This window comes from Vicugna pacos, chromosome X, assembly GCF_048564905.1.
Source record: "Vicugna pacos chromosome X, VicPac4, whole genome shotgun sequence".
NCBI classification, from domain to species: Eukaryota; Metazoa; Chordata; class Mammalia; order Artiodactyla; family Camelidae; genus Vicugna; species Vicugna pacos.
In genome coordinates this window covers 18,364,361-18,387,563 of record NC_133023.1, presented here as the reverse complement: position 1 = coordinate 18,387,563, position 23,203 = coordinate 18,364,361, and the positions used below count along the sequence as shown (strand labels likewise).

The 23,203-nt window shown below is 39.8% G+C and overlaps 1 protein-coding gene across 3 annotated transcripts in view; it reads left to right on the top strand.

The window, feature by feature from the left end:
• The window catches only part of PCYT1B (phosphate cytidylyltransferase 1B, choline), a 105,402-nt gene that overhangs the window by 8,884 nt on the left and 73,315 nt on the right, over positions 1-23,203 (top strand). The window contains exons 1-2 of one of the 3 annotated variants that reach the window (XM_031673311.2): positions 16,596-16,719; positions 17,212-17,311. The exons of 1 other annotated variant lie outside the window; for it this stretch is intronic. In XM_031673311.2, coding sequence (XP_031529171.2) covers positions 16,663-16,719; positions 17,212-17,311 — 157 coding nt within the window. In that variant the 5' untranslated portion in view covers positions 16,596-16,662. Of the gene's footprint in view, positions 1-16,595; positions 16,720-17,211; positions 17,312-23,203 lie in introns of those variants that run through there. One more of the 3 variants, XM_031673312.2, reaches the window with a different exon arrangement.

Below are 23,203 nucleotides of genomic sequence, written 5' to 3'. Positions count from 1 at the left end.
TTTCATATAATCTCCTCCCTCCCGCCCAAGTCTTTGACTTGGCGTTTTTTGTTTTCCACTCAGTAATTCATGCACATTGAACCTGATGTCAGTGTAAAAGGATGCTGAGGGCTATTTAAACTGGCATTTAAGAAAAATAACAATAATAGGCTAATGGAAGCATCATGAATGAGGTGGACAGCCCATTGCCAGCCAAATGTTGTCGAAAGCCCGTTCCTGGTGCTCACAAGCTTCAGTGCTTCATCTCTAGTGGGCCTGAGATCGACTGTGGGTCCAGTCACATAATAATAAATTCCATTGTACCTCCAAATTGTTTAGTTATAAGGTCATTGTTCTATACTGGCTTCAAGGCTAGAGGTCTCACTTATTTTTTCCCATGGGCAAAGGGGGAATTGAACAACTATTGACGAAGCACACTGTGTTCGGCACTGTGCCAGATGCTTTATATGGGTTATGTCATTTAACCAGGTTGCAGACCTGTGAAATGAAAAGTACTATTTCCCATGCTAGAAATAAACACAGCGTTAAGTAATTCCTCAAACTAACGGATAAAGCTGGGATTTCAAATTAGGTTTATCTGACTTCTCACACCCCCCCCGTTTCTACTACACACAATTCTCCCACGTAAGTGAGCAGAGAATCACCTGCTCAAGCTCCCAGGTGAGTTAGAAACAAGATGTGTTGGGATGCACTTTGAGAAGGGCTGTATTTAGCTGTCCCCATGTCACATTTTCTGCTTTTAGGACCAGGAGTGGAAACGATCAGATGTCTAGGCTCTTGGTAGTAAATTAAGAAATTCCAAGTAAATATATTTGACCCAGCACTTCTACTCTGAGGAAATTTGTACATCCAGTCACCAAAGACTAGTATTAGGATGTTCTTAGCAGCATTATTCATAGTAACCCCAAAGTGGAAACCACCCAAATGCCCAGCAGAGGCAGAATAAGTAAATTGTAGTATACTCACATAATGTAATAATACACGGCAATGAGAATGAAGAATCTACATCCACCTGCAAAAATAGGAATAAATTACACAAATGTAATATTGAGTGAAAGAAGCCAGACACAAAATAATATACACTCATGATACCATTTCTATTAAGCATTTTAAAAGTAGGCAAACTAATCTATGATGTTAGAAGTCGGGACAGTGGAAGAAGCACAGGATGTATGCTAGCCTTGGTTGATTACTTGATGGGGATGTTCTGTGTTTTCAGCTTGTGAAAGTTCACTGTCGCGCACTTAGGAGATACGCACGCTTCTGTATGTATATTCTTTAATACTAAGTTTAGAGGTTTTCTGACCACTGTAATAGAAAGTACACTCTGAAACATATTTCTCATTTCCAAACAGTTCTGGTGATCTCTTGGTTACAATCTAAGGAATGGTATCCTATCCTATCTACAATTACAGCTCTTGGCTGCTAAAAGAGCTTCAAATGTGCTTGGTCCTTCTAGGAGTCAGTATACGCAGCCCCAGGGAGAATGTAGACAAGCCCTTGAACTAAACTGGCCTTGTTTCTAGGACCATTCCAGCCCTAGTCAGGTAATCTTGTGAATTAAAATCCATGGGGCCCAGGCTATATGCGTTTTCTAACAGTGGTCTACCTTCACAGTTTCTAAACTCAGAAGGAAGTGTATGGAATTGGTTAGTAGCAAGGGTGCCTCAGGATAATTCTGCCAATTGTAGAAAATAACTGACCCTAAGCCAGCCTGCCAGGCTTTTTTTTTTCCTACCAGGTTTTTAAAGGGAAGAAAACTGAAGAGTTGTAATTAAAGCAATTAGAATCCTCCCTGTATCTGCCTATCTCTATATGAGATCTGGTTTAATTAATCTACTGTACTGTACAGTCTTCCAGGATGTTACCTCGAGAAAAAACATTTAGAAAGTCAATAGAAGACAGGTCATGAAAAGAAGACAGAGAGGTATTTTTCAAATAGGTGAGAGATCAGGGTGCAACAGCAAAGCAGTTACCTCATTGGGAGGCACACTTACACAGTTTTTCTGTGTGAGTGTGTATATATATATATATATATTTTTTTTTCTTATTAAAGAAGTCATCCACTTTGCAGAATCAGTCTTCCTGGGAACATCTTTGGAAAATCTTTCTTCATTGGAACATCTTTAGTGGCTTAGGGAAAAAAAGGGTTTATTATTAAAACAGAATTTAGTAAATACCTCAAGCTAAGACATGTTAGAAATATCTGTACCTCCATCCAACTGTATAGCAAACCTCCCACACTGCATAATTTGTTCTAATGCTTGTTTCTTCCAGTCTTCAGCAATGTTTTCTATATGTCTTCCAAATATATTTGCTGACAAAGGGATGCATTTTAGTTTGGCATCAATCTTTTCCTACACATTAGAGCAGCCAGTTTTACTGTGGCACGAAGAGCAGGTGTTTCTGCAATGGTATGAGACTTTTGGGTTTTCTCTGAATTGTAGCAACTCGAAAAAGGCTTCTAAACATTTATCGTTACTTGGAGTGGCATTTTGTGAAGGGCGGGATTGAGTATCACGTGTCTTGAAACACTGCTGAAAAAAATCCTAGAGGTTTCTCTTCTTGTTCTGGGTGCTTCATTTTTAAGTATCGTGGGAATTATAATAGCTTCACACCATCATTACCTAATATCTCAAGGTACAATATATGCTCCAGGTGACGTTTAATGCTGCTAGCACATATTTCAAATGGTCTTCTTGTGATCATTTTCTTTTTTAAAAATTTATATATATTTTTCTTACTGAAGTATAGTCAGTTTACAATTTTGTGTCAGATTCTGGTGTACAGCACAATGCTTCAGCCATATAGGAACATACATATATTCACTGTGATCGTTTTCGATTCAGCTGTCTTTTTGTCAATTCTGATTAGGTCGTTATTGTTCACACTTGATAATGCTTCGGATGCAGAACTTATACAAAGGGTCGAAGGAAGGGTCTGCTCTGCCACTTTCTTGTTGTTTGCTATGCTTCTATTATTTTTGCTTTCCTATTTCACTGCTGGAAATGTTTTAAGCCGCCAGCTGATTTTGTGAGCCTTTGTTGAGTTAAAACTAGGTATCATCCACAAATGTACGGATATGGGCCCGGGTGAACTGTATTATATTTCAGTAAGCTGAAAGTCAATGAAAACGTCGGGGGGCCCAGGCCACCCTTCTCTATTGGAACAACTTGCATTCTTCCTTTGAATAACCTTGTAGACTTCATGTTGGCAAAGTTGGGGCGCCAGTCTGTTTTCAAATTAGAATTGGGGATTAGCCATCTTTCCTTTCTTGTTTTTTTAACATGAAAAGATAAATCTAGGGACAAGTGTTCCTCTCTCATGGATTGTTTTGCCCATCCCACATTAGAAAACCCTGGGCTCCATATTTTAAATCTTGCCTTTGGATCCATCCATGAGATGGGGAGCTGCATTCTCAGACTGCGTATTTGGGCTCTTGTAGTAAGGCTTCTCTGAACTGCTCTTTGGTTCTGGGGCTCCGCCTTGCAGGGAGGGTGTTACAGAGACAAACATCAAAAACAGGATTGTCTTTATCAAGGGACTATCATTGAGTATGTTGGTGTCGCTGTGGCAATGCCCAGCATGCCCATTATAAAGGCACCATGCGAGGAATTTATAAAAACTTGACATCAGGAAATTCTGTGCTTCTCCTCAACTTTTTTTTTTTTTTGCTTAAAGACAATATTAACTTTGTCTTCCTCTTTGCTTTGACTCATGGGATCTTAAAGCCATTTTTGTGGCCTGCCCCTCTGAAATGTAGAAGACTGATAGACATTCTTGTGTGCTCATTTCGCCCCTGGCTCTTTTCAAAACCCCTATCTCCACCTTAACCCTACATCTTGCAACTATTATTTTAAACTTTCAATTTCTTAAAAAGTCACTTCAAGTCCTTTAGGGAAGGAGGTGGGTATAAATAAGATTTAAGATTATTATTGATATTCACGATAAATTCCTTAAGCTCAGTTGCCTAAGAAAAAGATGATTTAGGGTGTGGAATTTTTCTCTCCAGGTTAAACTGATTATTTTCTGTTGTTAATAGCATGTATGCATTTATTGATTCTAAGACGTCATTAATTGTAAGACTCACCTCCGTTTCAAAGGTGTTAGAATGTTAGAAAATGGCCAACGCAGATTTTAAGACAACATTTATTGTAAGACCCCTCCTAATCTCAGACATGTTAAAATGTGGAAGGGAAATGGACAGTTTAGAATCAATGTAATGTGGTATTATTTATAGTACTAAGCGTCTTCCAGCTATTGGAAATCCACTGCTGTGGGGTTTGGAAGGTGGCCACATGGGAAGAGTTACAGCTTATGGGTGGTCAGTGTTTTAAGGATGCCCATCTCCCTGGAGCATAATAAAAATTCTAATCCCTGATTGCTGGAAGTGCAGTAATTACTAGCCTGACCTAGATGTGGATATTCACACATTGGCTTAAAAAATAAAATTCTAGTGAGGGGACTCTAGATAAAGTTGGAAAACATGTTTTTTAAAAGATACTTAACATACTTTTTGAATTGTACTATTGTTTTGCTTATAAGTAACTTCAAAATACTTAATAGAAAAATGAGCCAAGGACAGATTATTCTCAGAAGAAAATACAAATGGCTAATAGACATTTGAAAAATGTTCACTCTTCTTAAATTTTATTTTTATTATTTTTATTTTTTTATTGAGGTATAGTCAGTTTACAATGCTGTGTCAATTTCTGGTGCACAGCACAATGCTTCAGTCATACATGAATATACATATATTCATACTGTTTCTTATAATCAAAATTCTGTAAATTGAAATAGTGTGCCATTTTTGGTCTATAAAATTGATGAAGATAATACTCAGTGCCAGTGAGATGGCAGCAAGATAGGTGCCTTTATACATGTAATGTGAGTGTAAATGATACAGCTTTTATAGAAGGTAATTTACCAATACATGTTAAAATGTTCTTCAAATATTCATCTTTAAAATGTTCATATCCCTGATCTAAGTAATTCAACTCCTAGGTGTCTATTCTAAGGAGACAATCAGAGGTTCAAACTTACATTTAGAAAATTATTTATATTAGTAAAATATAAGCAACTTAATATTAAAGAACAGAAATATTTAAAGAATTTATGGCTTTTCTATTTAGCATATTGCTTTATAGCTATCAAAATCAGTGAGAGTTCTACCAGAAATAGCCATGGCTTCTTCTTATTTTACTGTGAACCTAAACTGCTTTAAAAAAATAGTCTATTAATAAAAAAAATAGTGAGGCTGAAGACTATTTAAATGACATGATAAAATAATCATATTGATTGAAAAAAAGATTCCAAAGTCGTTAATATATATATAAAACATATCAGAAAGCTTGAAAAAGAAATGTAGAAAGTGTTAACAATGATTGTATTTGAATTCTTGATAAGTTTTTCTTTCCTCTCTTTATTTTCCCTGAGTTCCCAATAGTATATATGATAAGAAAAAGTTATGAAACATGGATAAGTGTATTTATTTTCTTAAGTGAGTTTAATCTTTATCAATAATCATTCTCTCTAATTCTTTCATCAATGATCATTCTCTAGTGACTTTAAATTCCCCCATTCAACAAATATTCATTGAGGACCTTGTATATGCCAGGTACTGCCTTAGGACGTATGGATATAGCAATGAAAAGAACAGACTTAGTGGTCTGTTTCTTGGAGCTTCCATGGTAGTGGGGGAAGACTGGCCATAAATATACATTGTCTCCTCATCTGTCTACCAGGACCTCTCTTCAATTTGCACTCACACCCTCAGCTGAATGAATGAATCTAGTCTAGTGGCTTTAAATATCATTTGTTTTCTTACAGCTTTTTAATCTGTATCACTAACTTAGTCCTCTGTACCAAACTCCAGTTTTGTACAATGAAGTGCCTACCTGACATCTCCACTTGGAGATCTAATAGGCATGTCAAACCAAATGTGTGAGAACAGAATTCTTTTTTTTTTAATTTAATGTAATTTTTCTTCCAGTTTTGTTTGAGATATAATCAATATACAGCACTGTATAAGTTGAAGGTATACAGCATGATGATTTGACTTACATGTTATAAAATGATTCCCACAGTAAGTTTAGTGAACATCCATCTTAAATAGATACAAAATTAAGGAAATTAATTTTTTATCTTTTAATTTCAATTTTTTGACTAGTATTCCATTGGATGTATATGGATATATATACCACATCTTCTTTATCCATTCATCTATTGTTGGGGCCTTCAGTTGCTTCCATATCTTGGCTGTTGCAAATAGTGCTGCAGTGAACATAGGGGTGCATGTGTCTTCTCTAATGAGTGTTTTCATTTTCTTTGGCTAGATACCCAGGAGCAGAACTGCTGGATCATATGGTAGTTCTATTTTTAATTTTTTGAGGACCCTCCATACTGTTTTTCACAGTGGGTGCACCAATTTACATCCCCACCAACAGTGTACAAGGGTTCCCTTTTCTCCACATCCTTGCCAACATTTGTTATTTCTTGTCTTTTTGATGATAGCCATTCTGACAGGTGTGAGGTGATATCTCATTGTGGTTTTGTTTTGCATTTCCTTGATAATTAGTCAGGTTGAGCATCTTTTCATGTGCCTGTTGGCCATTTGTATGTCTTCTTTGGAAAAATATCTATTAGGATCCTTTGCCCATTTTTAAAATGGGTTGTTTGGGGATTTTTTTGCTGTTGAATTGTGTAAGTTCCTTGTGTATTTTGTATATTAACTCCTCATTGGATGGATGTATCATTTGCAAATATCTTCTCCCATTCACTAAGTGACCTTTTCATTTTGTTGATAGTTTACTTCATTGTGCAAAAGCTTTTTAGTTTGATGTAGTCTCATTTGTTCATTTTTGCTTTGGTTTCCCTTGCCTAAGACATAGCCAAAAAAAAAATACTACTAAAAGCGATGTCAAAGAGCTTACTGCCTCTGTTTTCTACTAGTTTTATGGTTTCAAGTCTTATATATAAGTTGTTAATCCATTTTGAATTTATTTTTGTGTATGGTGTGAGAGGGGTCCAGTTTGATTCTCTTACATGTAGCTGTCCAGTTTTCCCAACACTGTTGAAGAGGCTGTTTTTTCCCCATTCGATATTCTTACCTTCTTTGTCGTAGATTAATTGCCCATATAAGTGTGGGTATGAGAATGGAATTTTTTTTTTTGCAGTAAAGCTTTTTAATTTACCAATAAACCAAACACTTATTTAATAAAATATCTTAACATTCAAATTTGGTGTTCTATAGAAAATACAATCTGGTTGTGGGAGAATAGAATTTTTTTTTCTAGAGCAGTTTTATTTCATTTTAACATTTTTTATTGATTTATAATTATTTTACAATGTTGTGTCAAATTCCAGTGTAGAGCACAATTTTTCAGTTATACATGAACATACATATATTCATTATCACATTTTTTTCTCTGTGAGCTACCATAGATCTTGTATATATTTCCCTATGCTATACTATACAGTATGAGAATGGAATTCTTAATCTCCCCATCCTGTTCCTTCCACCCTCAAACCTCTGCTTCTAATGTCCTCCCCATCCTAGGGAATGGCAATGCCATCTTTCCAGTTCTTCAGGCCAGTAACTTGGGCGTTATCTCAATTCCTTTCATTCTTTCACACTCTACACCCAATCAAATCAAAATTTTATTTATTCAAAATCTCTCCAGAATCTGACCACTTCCACTGCCATCACCCTGGCCCCAGCTTCCATCTACTCTGGCTTGGTTATGACACCGGATGCCTCAGGGGTTTTCTTGCTTCTACCTTTAACTTCTTAGAGTTTCTGCTCAATACAGCAGCCAGGCGGTCCTGTTAAAACTAATTAGATCATATCACTCCCTGTTCAAAACTTTCGAATGGCTCTTATCTTCTCAGAGTGAAAGCCAGTCTTTATAGCATCCTAAAACCCCCACACCACTGGGTGCTTCCCATCGCCTTCCTTCTGCCTCACTTCTCTGGCTATATTTCCTACTACTTTTCTTTCTTGCTCACTTCCTCCAGGCATACTGACCTTCTTGTTATTCCTGGAAGAAGCTGGGCATGCTCCTGCCTCAGGGCCTTTGCACTTGCAGTTTTCTCTGCCTGGAGTGTTCTTTCTCCCCATGGCTCAATTGATCCTTTATATATTTACACATATATCAGCTGGCTTAACTATCCTATTTAAAAGTATACCAGTAACTCCCTTTCCCTCTTTGTTGCCTAGTTTTTTTCTATAGCACTTATCACCTTTTAACGTACTACACATTTTGCTATCTTTTTTGTTGCTTATTATCTTTCAGCATCACAAGGGCAGGATTTCTTTTTAATCTGTTTTGTTCCCCAAAGTATCCTCAGAACCTAAAACAGTGCCTGGCATACAGCAAGCACTCACGTAGTATTTGTTGAAAAAAATGAATGGTGGGTGAATACTATGACGGCAATTTAAATTGTTTTTAAAAGGTCAAATGAGTTTTAAACGTTTCACTTACTGGGAATAATGTCATCTAACAGTGAGTTTAGAGATAATACCTTTTTTTTTTCAGTACTCTTTTCCTATTACATGCCTTTCCCCTCTCACATTCAGGACCTTTGATCCTTGATTAAATTTCCTGCATCTCTGAATTCACAGGGGAGGAAATATATCTTTAAATTTATTTTTAAATTAAATGCATTCCATGAATGTGTTCTCATTGTAAAAATAAAACAAAATAACAGATACCTATGGCAAAACAATGAAAACATCCTTTCATCTCTTCTCCTAATGCTATCTTCTTCCTCAAAGTTAACCCCTATTAACAGTATGTTTTTTTCTAGGGCAGTGCTGTCCAATAGAACTTTCTGTGATGATTAGAATTTTCTATATCTGTGATAAGACAGTAGCCACTGTAACATGTGGTTATTGAGCACTTGAAATGCGGCTAGTGTGACTGAGAAACTGAGTTATGTTATTTAAATTTAACTTATCATAATTTGAATTTAAATTGCCATGTATGGCTAACAGCTACCATATTGGACAGTGCAATTCTAAACTGTTTTGACACAATTACCTATTTCTCTCTTTTATATACATATATGTATGTACACACATATATATATAAATGTGTGTGTTTTTATTGATGTATAGTCAGTTTACAATGTTGTGTCAATTTCTGGTGTACAGCACAATACTTCAGTCATATAGGAACATACATATATTTGTTTTCATATTCTTTTTCATTTTAGATTACTGTAAGATATTGAATATAGTTCCCTGTGCTATACAGTATGAACTTGTTTATCTATTTTATATATAGTAGTTAGTATCTGCAAATCTCGAACTCCCAGTTTATCCCTTCACCACCTTCCCCCCAGTAACCATAAATTTGTTTTCTATGTCTGTGAGTCTGTTTCTGTTTTGTAAATAAGTTCGTTTTGACTTTTTTTTTTCCAGATTGCACATATGAGTGATATCATACGGTATTTTTCTTTCTTTTTCTGGCTTGCTTCACTTAGACGAGATTGGGCACGTTCAGGATGGTATGGCCGTAGACCTGGCTTACTTCACTTAGAATGACAATCTCCAGGTCCATCCATGTTGCTGCAAATGGCATTATTTTATTCTTTTTTATGGCTGAGTAGTATTCCATTGTATAAATATACCACAACTTCTTTATACGGTCATCTGTTGATGGACATTTAGGTTGTTTCCTTGTCTTGGCTGTTGTAAATAGTGCTGCTATGAATATTGGGGTGCATGTATCTTTTCAAATTAAGGTTCCCTCTGAATATATGCCCAGGAGTAGGATTGCTGGATCATATGCTAAGTCTATTTTTAGTCTTTTGAGGAATCTCCATATGTTTTCCATACTGGCTGCACCAAACTACATTCCCACCAACAGTGTAGGAAGGTTCCCTTTTCTCCACAGCCTCTCCAATATTTATTGTTTGTGGACTTTTGAATGATGCCCATTCTGACTGGTGTGAGGTTATACCTTATTGTAGTTTTGATTTGCATTTCTCTGATAATTAGTGATATTGATAATTTTTTATGTGTCTATTGGCTGTTTGTCTTCCTTGGAGAACTGCTTGTTTAGGTCTTCTGCCCACTTTTGGACTGGGTTGTTTTTTTCTTAAGTTGCACAAACTGTTTATATACTCTGGAAATGAAGCCCTTGTCAGTCTCATCTTTTGCAAATATTTTCTCCCATTTCTTAGGCTGTCTTTTTGTTTTGCTTATGGTTTTCTTTGTTGTACAAAAACTTGTAAGTTTAGGTCCCATTTTTTAATTTTTGGTTTAATTTCTATTGCCTGGGTAGACTGCCCTAGGAGAACATTGCTGATATTTACGTTAGATAATGTTTTGCCTGTGTTTTCTTCTAAGAGGTTTATAGTGTCTTGTCTTATGTCTAAGTCTTTAAGCCCTTTTGAGTTTATTTTTCTGTATGGTGTGAGGGAGTATTCCAACTTCATTGATTTACATGCTGCTGTCCAGTTTTCTCAACACTATTTGCTGAAGAGACTGTCTTTACTCCATTGTATGTTCTTGCCTCCTTTGTCGAAGATTAATTGACCAAATGTTTGTGGGTTCATTTCTGGGCTCTCTATTCTGTTCCATTGATCCATATGTCTGTTTTTGTGCCAACACCATGCTGTTTTGATTACTGTAGCTCTAGTATAGTCTGAAGTCTGGGAGAGTTATTCCTCCAGCTTCATTCTTTTTCTTCAGTAATGCTTCGGCAATTCTGGGTCTTTTGTGATTCCATATAAATTTTAAGTATTATTTATTCTAATTATGTGAAAAATGCCCTGGGTAATTTGATAGGGATCACATTAAATCTGTAGATTACTTTGGGCAGTATGGCCATTTTAACGATATTGATTCTTCCAATCCAAGAGCATGAGATATCTTTCCATTTCTCTAAGTCACCTTTAATTTCCTTAGTCAGTGTTTTGTAGTTCTCTGCATATAAGTCTTTCACTTTCTTGGTCAGATTTCTTTCTTTCTTTCTTTCTTTTAACATTTTTATTGAGTTATAGTCATTTTACAGTGTTGTGTCAAATTCCATTGTAGAGCACAATTTTTCAGTTATAAATGAACATACATATATTCATTGTCACTTTTTTTGCTGTGCAGATTTATTTCTAAGTTTTATTTTTTGGTTTCTCTCTCTCTAACCATAAATGATATCTTACTACATAACATGTATACATACTATTTTGTGACTTGGTTTTTGCATTCACCAAAATGTCTTAGAAATCATTCCCTGACTGTGCAGATGTATCTGTCTTACTTTTTTTATTGGTGCCTATCATGTCATAATATGTGTGCACCATACTTGGCTAAGTGAAAAGTGGATATTTCTTGGTGCTGAGCTGTGGACTGGGCCTCGTCTTCTTCTGCTCCACTGGCACCTGATCTGAGATTCCACATCATCAGTAACACAGTCCAGGGGGTCCAGTGAGTCACATGTGTTGGGCCTACGGTCAGTGCTAAGATCTACTTTTTCTTTGCTGTCTATTTTCAAAAGGCAAAAACATTCTGATCCCACCTAAAATCAGGCCTTAAAAATATGTTTAGGGACAGGTAAATACAAAACCTAACAGCATGAGACAGAGGGATGAGTTTGGTGCCATTTTTCTGCATTTCTGAATTTGCAGTTCTAAAACTGCACAGTCCTGAAGCAAAAAGCCTACATTGGTGAAGTCAATTCATTCTGAAGTCCTACTGTTGCCTCTTACATGTCCTGATGAAAATGTTCTGTCGTTACAAAAGTCTTTCCAACTGGAAGACATTCTTGAGATGGTTATGTATTTATTAACTATGTGAAATTCACTTTTCATGTGGTTTCTGTGCTCCTAACATGGCTTACCAACACTTGCTAGGTAAATTTATGGAGTCTGCCATTGTACTATTAGGTATACTGTATCAGTCAGAGCCTTGTTGAGATAAAGACAGCTTCCTTGAAAGGGGAAACTTGAAGAGAGCTTAACAAAGGGATGGTTTACAAAGGCATGGGCAGAGTTTAAGGAAACCTCACGGCATAGTATGGTGCCCGAAGCGTAGAAACATTGCGGGGAGTTGCCACCCCAAGGCGTGAAGGGGCAAGGGGAGAATATGGTTGGCAGGACGTTGTGGAGCCATGGTTTTCAGTAAAAGGACAGACCAGCATACTGCTTCCCCTCAGGGAGGGTGCCGGAGTGATGAATGCCCTGAGCTCACTCTTGTCCTGCCCTCTGCTGCTTTCCGTGCTTCCCTCGGACCCAACTCAACTGGAAGCAGGAGGGCAGCGGGACTCACAGGTTCAGTCCATACAAAAAGCCATCCAGGAAGGAGTAGAGAAGGGTGGGAGAGAGTAGCTTCTCGGGAGGCAGAAGGAAGGTAGTAATCACACCTACCGCCTGTCATTTACCCCTCACCGCAGCCTCATGAGGTAGATGATCGGATTATCCTCCTTGCATAGGTGAGGATACTGAAGGTTAGAAAGGTTAAGAATGAGCAATTTTCTGAAGTTCAGTTTTAGAAAATCAAATGGTCAATGATGCATGGAACTAGGATTTGAACTCAGGCTTGTTTGACTGCATAGCCCCACTGCTGTTAAAAACAGCTTAGCTCAAACGAGCAGCCCCGCACTTGGCCATCACCATCAGCAGTCCTGTGCTCAGTTCTGATTGGTTGATTAATTAGCTTGCTGTCTGATTGATCCCATTGTCAGGGGTGCTCATTGCATAAGGAGATGTTCTACTGACCATTTTCCACTCAGGTAATGTGTGTATTGTATATTGTATATAGTGCCTAAAAGCTTTTGGGTTTTGTTGTTGTTTTGTGTTTTTTTAATCAGTTGATTTTTTAAAGTTTTTAAAATTGAAATATAGTTAACTTACAATGTTGTCTTCATTTCTCATAGCTTTTGTTCTAAGTAAATATTTGACAATGTCCAATTGAACATATTCTGCACGTGAAATGCCCAGTATCTCATCTTCCCCCTGAAAAAGCCCGATGGGAATACGGCTTTGGTGTGGTACTGCCATGCGGTTTACACAACCAGAACTTGCACAAATAGGCAACATGTTCACATTCAATGGCTGGATGTTCTGAAATCTTAAATTAGGTTGAGAGAGGTTTTATTGCTGTCTAGCTCCAAGTCTGTGGTCTGGCAAGGCCCTTGCACATGTGAGGTCCAGGGCGCTGGGCCAGGGCTTCTTAACCTTTTAAAATCCTTACTCTATTCTGGTAAACAGGAAACTTTCATGTGCCTTTCTAGCCCCACATTTGGAATATGGCTTCCTAGGTGGGCATAGTCTATCCTCTGATGATCTCTACCAGTCAAAAGGCTTAATTTCCATGACTTGTAGGTTGAAAAGGGTAGAATTTTCCTCCCAAATATAACATTACTGACAATTGAGTATGCCTTTTCAAGCCAATACCTCCTCCCATTCTAAAATGGCTACCCTTAACCTTTGAAGATTGCTGCTGCAGAGCCAATTCCGTTTTTCCCTTTTTTACTTCCTTCTCCCACCTAATCAACTCTCCAAACAACATCTAGCATCATGTAAAACATATAGCATGTTCTACTAAGCACTTGACTATGTGATCTGATGATCTGGAGTCTAAGCTGAGCCCTGTTTATATGTATCTGACCGACTTCACTAAGTCTAGGTAAACAGGGTCATGTGCTTTTGTTTTTTTCAATTAATTGTTTGCCCCTCACAACTTTTCTAATTAGCAGGAAGTCCTATCTCCTTTTTGAGGCCCCTTGGTCCTAGTTGTCTAAGGATTCTAGTGTTTCCTCAGTTCAAAGGAGCCAAGAAGGTAACTGAGTCTGAGGGATCTACAACTGCTATTGCTTTCTACCACTGGGTGTCACTGTTGGAGACAGGTCCTTTACAGTTCAGTGGAGGCAGCACCTGCCTCAGAGTTGTGGTGCTAATTAAATGAGCGAATACATTTGAGAGACAGATACATGGCACGAAGTAGGCACTTAAAGAATTAACTATTATGTCATATTATTGGGCCTTGGTTTAATGCCTTATGCAGGGCCTAGACCAGAGGATCCCTGGAACCATCCCAGCTCTGGCAAATGATGAGGAACAAATAGGGGCTAGGCCCCCTCCATGGTGGTAGAGAGCCTGGAGGCCGGGTTGGACCAGTTCCTGCCCCTCTCTGGAGCCTCTGACTATCTTGTTCCCATTGTCCTGAGGTGGGTGTGCCCTTGGTAGGTGGAGGAAACGGAACCTGAGTAGCATAGAATTCCCTGTAAATCAAATGACTTGTGCTGGCTCAGAGGAGGAGGAGTTCTGGGATGTTTTGGCTGAAGACATACTGCCTCAGATCACAGGGCTGGTTGGTAGTAGCCGGGCCTTAACCAAGGTCTTTCTGAACGTAGAGCTGGACTCTCTGCCGAGGGAGTCTTCCACCTCACTTTGGAAGGCAATGTTCTAGAGAGCAAGGCTGTGGCTCACTTATTTCTGCATTCCTCCCATTCCAAAGCACAGTGCCTTATACAGAACAAGAAATACCCCTTTTCCGTGTCAACTGCTGTTAAAGATACTCACAAGCATGCATGTGCACACACAAGCACATGTGGGAATTCTCTCTGCCTTCCATCTCTTTGCTTCTCTTATTTTCCCACCTCTAGGCCACAATAATTAAGAATAAAATGCACAGTGCATATAAACCTTTTTTTCACTTTTAAGTAACTACAGTTGATTGACAACATTAATTACCAGATTTCACACTCTCTAGAATACACTTTTCTTGGAAAATGGCAATGCCTTGTATCTTTAAACTTTGTGACTAGTACATAAGATTTCCAATGAGTAGTTTGTTTTAGATTCTGTGAAAAAGATTCACTGTCCACGTATATGAAAGATTCATGGATCATTAATATAAGCTAACTCGATTTGCCAATTCATTTACCTATTTGGGCTGTGTCCTAAAATTTCATTCATGAGTCAGTTTGCTTGTTTCAGTGAGGAACTACACTATTACTATATCATCATAATGGATATAATTATCATAATCTATAGTATTATAGATTATGATATATAACAATACTAATAGCAGTCTAATTGCTACAATTGATTGAATGCCAGGTACTTGACATACATGATCTCTCTTTTCACAACAACTCTGCAAGAAAGTTACCCATTTTACAGATGAAACTGAGATTCAACTGAGTTTAGGAGCTTCCTTTTAAAAACAGGTAAAGGCAGATTTTTTTTTTCTCCCAAAGACAGCTCCTGCTAAAGAGGCAATGACAGGCCACCCATGACCTCCCTCGCCACCCCTCCTTCCTTCACGAGGTGCAGCTGGTGGGCCCCAGGGGGCACCTGGCTCCATGTCAGCTAATCCTGGTTGTGGCCTGGTTTGGAAAGATGAGCTAGGCCAATCTGATCCTCCCTTTAGGAATCTGAATTGGGAAACATGGAAAGAAGCAGTATGTTGGTAGCAGGAGCTGGGGCTGAAAGGCTCAACCCAAAGTGGTTGAATGAACGTTGGCAAGGGAGGCTGAGGCAGCCATCCTGGGCCATGTTCAAGCTGAAGTTGATGGCGGGGAAGAAGGAAGAGACTTGAATGTAGTGGAAGGACCTAGAGTCACTTGGAGCAGGACAGAAAGAATCACGTGCAGAGAGCACTCTGGGGGCAGGCGCTGCTGCTCTCCTAGCACCCCCCCCCCCGGCTTTCGTGCCGGGGTGGCTGTAACATAACCTTTCATCTTTTGAACTAACTTTAGTATCAGTTCCTTTCCATCAGTAGAGCCAAATTAGAACACACTGCCTGTAAGGGCTGGAACGGGGATTTGAACCCCCACCTTGTGGTTACAGAGCCTCTGCTCTTGTCACTGCTCCTGCACCTCCTTTGCCACCTCATCTCTGGCCCATCCTGGCCCACAAGGTCACCTTAATGGGTTAGAAAGAGAACCAGTAACAGACTCAAGTTTCCTGGATCCATGTTCCAAATCTTGGTTTGCTTTCAGAGCCCTGAATGGGGTGAGGGCGGGGTTTAAGAAAGTCTCAGGCAGCCGAGAGGTCTCCAAACAACTCTAGGGCAGGGCTCCAGCTTCCAGGACGGAAGGTGCTGCAGTGGGGAGAGGGGTGGGGGCAGGGCAGGATGGGTCCTTGGTAGTGCAGAGGAGAATGGGGGCTCCTCCAGGAGGTGGACCGATCTTACCTGTGCTTCTGTCCCCAGTTCTAAGATAATGCCGGACTTATTTGAGTGAATGAATGAATACGCAATGTTTACAGTGACTCGTCAGCTGCAGCTCTAAAAATATTGCTGATGATGTAGCGATGACCGTGGTAACAACACAGTTGAAAGACTACACGTGGACAACTCCGGATTGCATTTGCCCTGTTTTTAAAAATACGGCTCACTTTGCCTTCCTCTGTCTAGAGAGAGTGAGGTTTTCATTTTAAGAGGCTGACTAAAAAATGCAGAGCCACTTCCTGGGCAGACTTCCAAGTGACTACATCTCTCTGACAGCGCTCCCCGGAGCCCCAGCCCAAGCGGCCTGGGGCGGGGCCTCCAGCCGTTGGTGGCTGTTGGAGCCCCCACAGGAGCAGTTATCTGCAGCCCGCCAGAAATGCTGTGCTTTTAGGCCCTCCCCGGGCACAGATAACGACTTTGGCCTTTGCACTGAAGAGACGTCAGAGTTTGTGATTGGCCAGGCCGGTGTGTGTGAAATCCAGATGTCTGCCTCGCTCCTGAGTATGACATTCCTTCCAGCCGAGTACCCCCGGGTGTGGGTAAGTCTCTGCCCTTGTTGGTTGGGAAACGTTCCAGGCTGAGCATTGTGCCTTTCCAAGGGCATGACTTAGCATATTTCTTCATCCTGTTAAGCCTCAGTTGCCTTTTCTGTGAAAGAGAGATGGTGGTGTCTTGTGCTGGAGAAGGATGGAAAGCCTATGGGAGGAGAGCAGTCTCTAGCCGTCATCGTAGGGTGCCGTGAGGCCTAGAAGAGAGAATGTGTCCAGAGCATCTCATCTGGTACCTGGCAGATACTGGACACTGAAGAGCTCTTATTTCTGAAGCCTCAGTCAAAAAAAAAAAAAAAGATTTCAGTGACTATGTCCCTGTTTTTATTTCCAACAGTACTATATTTCTCTGAAAGACTCCTCAGTGGATCTGTTTTACTTCTTAATCATACCTGCATAGCCAGTAGAAATACAACTTCAGGGGAAGTTAGTGCCAAAGGAAAGTTTGTCCGACTATATTCCCTTTCTCTTTTTCCCTTCTAGACCCTGACTGCACCTGCCCCATTTGCAGACGAAACCAGCTGCCAGTGCCAAGCACCCCATGAAAAACTGACCATTGCTCAGGCCCGCTTAGGAACACCAGGTGAGGCTGTGCTTCTTGTTCTCCGGACGGGCCCTGTCCTGACATCTCAAGGAGCAGAAAGGCCCATCATTGCTTGAGAAGCACTTGCTTTCAATCAGAGAGTTGAATTTAGAGATGTTAGCACAAAGCAAGCCTCACCCCTAGAGTTGCTGATTCAGTCCAACAGGGGTGAGGCTCCAAAATGTGCATCTCTAAGAAGTCCCCGGGTGATGCTGCTGCTGGGGGACCAGGCTTACCCCTGGTAAGTGGTAAAGCTGGGATTTGATCTCAAACCCATCTGGGCTTGAGCTTGATCTGCCAGCCACGACACTCCACTTCCTCTTTAAGACTAGCTTCAGGAGAGTGAAGCGTGGAAAAGAGCAGGCAGAGTTAATAAGCCTTGTAGTGACTTCTTGTGAGAAAGGCAAAAAGAGGCTTGAGGTGGTAGTTCAGAGCACATAAACCACTGTGCAAAGGATCGCCTGGTAAGTTTGTGAAAGAGGCAGATGTTTTGCGCGTGTTCCAGCCCCAACATCTGGGATAGGGCCCAGATACTTGCATTAAAAAAAACCAGCCCAGGTGATTCTGAAGTTGATGGTCTACAGACTATACCCTGAGAAATGCTGACCCAGCAATAAATCTAAAAGATGCAGTGAAAGTCCACGCAGGGGGTTAGGAAGAGAACAGATTTGCTCTCAAGTTAAAGGGTGCCTTTAGGCCTGAGCAGAAAGGACCCTACTTTTCTAGGGAGAGGAAAGGGAAGCAGAACTTACTCTTCCTTTGCTGAGTGCTATGCCCTGTTCGTTCTCTGCTTCATTCAGTCTTTGCAAAAACTGGGTGAGATGGGTATTAATTGTGTCCTTTCTGCCAATGAGGCAAATGAGACTCGGAGAACTTGTCAGATGTCTGCGCTGACTGGATAGAGCTAGGATTCGATCCCAAGTCCCTCTCCCCTCGTGCCCCCGCTGTGTCCACCACAGCGGGCTGTCCTGTGAGCATGCGCCGTGGCAGACCGTGGAGCTCAATGAGAGCATGCTCAGACTTTGCACTAGAGAGCGAAGGTGTGTGAACAAGACAGATAGAAGCTGTGATCTTCTGCAGTGGCGGGGCCGTCTGCCTGCCCACTGCTGTCGCATCAGCACCTAGAGAAGTACTGTATGCTCAGTAAATACTTTGTGAGTGAAGGAAGGGAGGAAGGAAAGTTTGGGACAAGAGAAGGAACTTCTCATCTGGAAATAGAATCAGAGAGCATTTGGCCTGATGTTTTGAGCCGGCATCAGGCTAACTGGGGGATATCAGGTGCCTGTATGCTGTCTAACCGCCAAGTTGTTTAAGGCCTGAGAATCAGGCTAGAGTAAGATGGTGGTGCATTTTGAGATACCTATGTGGCGGGCCCTGGGGAACACAGGTCACAACAGTAGAGGTGAGATGGAGCAAAGGTGACCTACAGCTTTCAGACCTTCTCCCCTCTTATCTCAGGTGATGGTACTGGGAAGTTATCCAGGAGAATTTGTGATGTTGGTAGGCGTCCGGCCGGGGGAACTTTTTTATTCAGAACTTCTAACGTCAGTGTTAAAATGTGACAAGTTAGCTCTTTGTTTACTTAGAAGGCACATATTCGTCTTAGACCACACTCTAATAATCACTATGGTCTTCAAACTTTAGCTTGCCTAGAATTCCTTGGAGGGCTTGCAAAAACAGACTTCTAGCCCCGCTCCTAGAGGTTCCGATTCAGTCGGTCTGGGTGGGGCTTGAGAAGCTGCACCTCTAACAAGCTCCCAGGTGACGCTGAGGCTGCCGGTCCTGGGACCGCGCTACAAGGACCGCTGCTTCAGAGTAACTGTTGGTAGTGGCTGGAGGGAATGTCACGGAGATTAGCTAAATTTAATTGTTGGAGGTTTGTACTGTTACTAGAGAAGCTCACAGAGTTTTAAAAATCTTGCTGTTTGAGTATTATTTAAGATAACAAGAAAAACATCATTATTTTTTTGAAGTGTTAGTTAATTTGCAAGACTAGGAAGCAATTACTTTTCTGTGGCGCTGTCTTGGGCATTCTATCAAAAAGACAAAGTAGATCTGTACTGGGGGTTTATAAAGTGCTTCAAGGTTATAGTCACACCTTCTTCACTGACTCCTTCACTGGCCTATTTTATGACTTCATACAATTGCTTACCTTACTTTCGCCGTCTTAGGTCTATTCACACAGAGCTGGTGTATAAGTTCTAAAAGAGGCAATGACAAACTCTGCTCATAGCTTTTAGCTCCTGGACCTCATCTGTGAGGACACAGGGTGACGAACCTCAAGAGAAGGAACAAGGTAGAGAAATGGGAACTGGCACCTTCGATCTTAGCTCAACCAGTCATTTGCGGAGCTATGAGCCCACAAGGTGGAGTATGTGTCCTGAGACAGGGAGACTCAGTCCTCTGCCTTGAGAGAAAGGAAAACTTCAAGTGATTGTTTTATAGGTTCCTTTTAATTAAGCTGACTCTTTTTCTTAAAGGGAAACTCAGTTCTGCTTTCCTATTTTCCTTCACAAAAAAGGGAATTTGAGTTTTACAAATTCATTTTTCAAGAGCCACCTTAATGAATGTTGCCTTCTGTCTGTGCCACCTGTACTATAATTTACTTAGTTTTTCTTTTTTTATTTTTTTTTAAATCTTGGGTTTTTTGGGGGGGAGGGAGGTAATCAGTTTTATTTATTTTGTTTTTAGAGGAGGTACTGGGGATTGAACCCAGGACCCTGTGTATGCTAGGCACACACTCTTCCACTGAGCTATACCCTCCCCACCTCCATAAGATTTTAAAAGGTTAATTTTTGTGCCACCTTTTTTGGACATCAGCTGTACACACAAAAAATACTAGTTACCATGATTAATGGGCTTTTAGTAATAGTCTCTCTCTCTCTTTCGTTAAGACGCCATATTGGCATATAGTTTTCTAGAAGGCCGCATGAGTTAAAAGAAAGAGCAATGGGTTTGGTTTGCACTCACACTTCATCATAGGTTGATGGTAGGAATGTTGGGTAAGCTGCTCAACTTCACTGAGCTTCCATTTGCCCCTCTGTGAGAGGATATTAAGTCCGCTCTCCCCTACCCACCTCACAGAGTTGATGGAAAGATTAAGTGAAATATATGTGCTTTGGAAATCGTATGTACTTTTAAGGCATTGTTAATGTGCTACATTTAAAGAGCCGTAATCAGAAATAATCACCCTTTTATTGTTGCTTGAATCTGAAACAAAACCAAGAAACAGTACAACATGCCCTACAACAGTGTGAGTTCCAATGTCATGTAGTTGGTGACTGTCGCCTGTCTGGCCGTGTGGTACGTGTATGTGTAACTTTTTAACCAACTGCCAAACTGCTTTCCACTGCGGTTGTACCATTTTACATTCCCATCAGCAGTGTATGAGAGTTCCAGCTGCTCTATATCCTCATCAACCCGTGGTGTGGTCCATCATTTAAAGCCTTTTTGGCCATTTTAGTGGGTATGAAGTAGTGTCTCAGTGTAGCTTTAAGTTGTAGTTCCCTAATGACTAATGATATTGAGGATCTTTTCCTGTGCTAATTTGCCATCCATATATTTAGTTTCTTCGGTGAAGTGTCTGTTGAACTTTTTTTCTCTGTTAAAAATGAGTTGTTTATCTTATTATTGTGTTTTGAGGGTTCTTTATATATTCCAGATAAAAGTCTTCTATCAGATATCTATTTTGCAAATATTTTCTCCCGAAGAATTGCCTTTTCATTTTTGTAAAAATGTCTTTTGAAGAGTGAAGGTTTTAAATAAGGTTTAATGTATCAATTTTTGTTTTATAGTGTGTCCTATTTGGTTCCAAGAAATTTTTACCAAACCCAAAGTCACTAAGATTTTTTTCTGTTTTCTTCCAGAAGTTTTTTAGTTCTAGCTTCACATGTAGGTGTGTAATCATTTCAAGTTAATATGGTGTAAGATGTGTGGTAAGCACATCCCCCTTCACTGTTCGATTTACTTTAAAATGCTGAACGATCTACAGAAATTAGGAATGTAAGATCCAGGAAGTTAAAGTATTCAGATTTTACCCACCATAATGTACCATGGTCATCATTTATATCCATGATCTTCGAGCAAATATTCAGCATCATTTTGGTGTTACATGGAGTTTGTTATATTTAAATTATTTGAAGCATGGTAATCCACGTGTGGAATACAGACATGCATTTTGTCAAAATATCACATTTATCTGATATATCTTGCTCTGACCTTTCAGGATAAACAGGAATTTACTTGAAATATTTTTAAAAAAATTTACAATAATCTGTGGGCAAAAAGTCTATATTGCCATTGTATTCATTTTCTATGCTGTATAACATATTGCCACAGGAGCAGATCTACCAATGGTCAAGCTTCTGGATGAGGATGGAGCCCTGAGTGACATGGAAATTATTATTATTTTTTGAGCCTTGTGAAACCCTGAGCAGAGGACTCAGCTAAGCCAGGCTAAAAACAATGCGCATTTATTATGTCATAATTTCCATGGATCAGGACTCTGAGCCTGGCTTAGCTGAGTCCTCTGCCCAGGGTTTCACAAGGCTCAAAAAATAATAATTTCCGTGTCACCCAGGGCTCCACTCTCATCCAGAAGCTTGACCATTGGTAGATCTGCTTCCGAACTCACTTAGATTGTTGGCAGAATTTATTTCATTATAACTGTAAGACCAAAGATCTAGCTTCTTGATGGTTGTCAGCCAGAGACCACCTTCAGCTCCTAGAGACCACCTGCAGTTCCTTGCCTCGTGGCCCTCTCGAAACAGGGCAGCTTGCTTCTTCAAAGCCACCAAGGGAGAAAGAATGAGTCGGCTAACAAAATGGAGTCTTATATACTATAACATCATCATGGAAGTGACATCTGTCATCTTTGTCATAGTCTCCCAGTTAGAAGCAAGTCACAGGTCCCATTCCCACTTCAAAGGGAGGGGACCGCACAAAGGCATGAACAGGAAGTGGAGATCACTGGAAGCTACCTTAGGGTCTCTGTACTATGGCCATAGGTTAGGTGTCCTCCATCTGTGGTCACTGCCAGACCTCTAGCTTCACAGGCCAGTGGTTCCCAGCATAGACCCTCTGGATAGTCCCTGGATGCCTAAAACAGTGTCCAGAAAAACCTCAAACAAAAGATTAAAACAAATGAACATACAAACTAACTTAAAAAGCCACAGTCTGTTTAAAAAAATCATTAGCAGGGTATAGCTCAGGGGCAGAGTGTGTGCCTAGCATCACAAGTTCCTGGGTTCAATCCCCAGTACTTCTGTTAAAATAAACAAATAAATACATACATACATAATTACTTCCCCCCAAAATAAGAAAATAAAACTATAAAAATCAGGAAGAATTTCAAACATTCCCAAAAGTAGAACAATATAGTGAATCTTCATGTGTCCAGCACCCACTCATACCTAACAACCTCCATCCTATGGCCAGTCTTGCCTCATCTACTCTCCCTTCTTGAATTATTTGAAACAAAATCCCAGGCTTCCTGTCATTTCATTCATAAATATTTCTGTATATATTATATGTCTTAATAACTTTTTTGAAAAAGACATAATCACTATACCATTATCTCACCTAAAAAGTTAACAGTAATTCTTTAATATCATCAAATATCCAGTGTTCCAATTTCCAATTGTCTTATGTCATCATTCAGTTATAGTTTGTATGAACCCAAATCCAAATAATGCCCATACTCTACAGTATGGTGAGATGTTTTAAAAATACCTTTTAATCTGCAAGTCTCCTCTCTATTCTTTTCTCTCTCTCTTTTTTTTTTTTTTGAAGTTTATTTGTTGAGATCAGGGTTTGTTTTTTTTTCCTTTGGTTGATTTTTCTTTCTTTCTTTCTTTCTTTCTTTTTTTTTTTTTTTTTTTGGTTCTGCAGGGT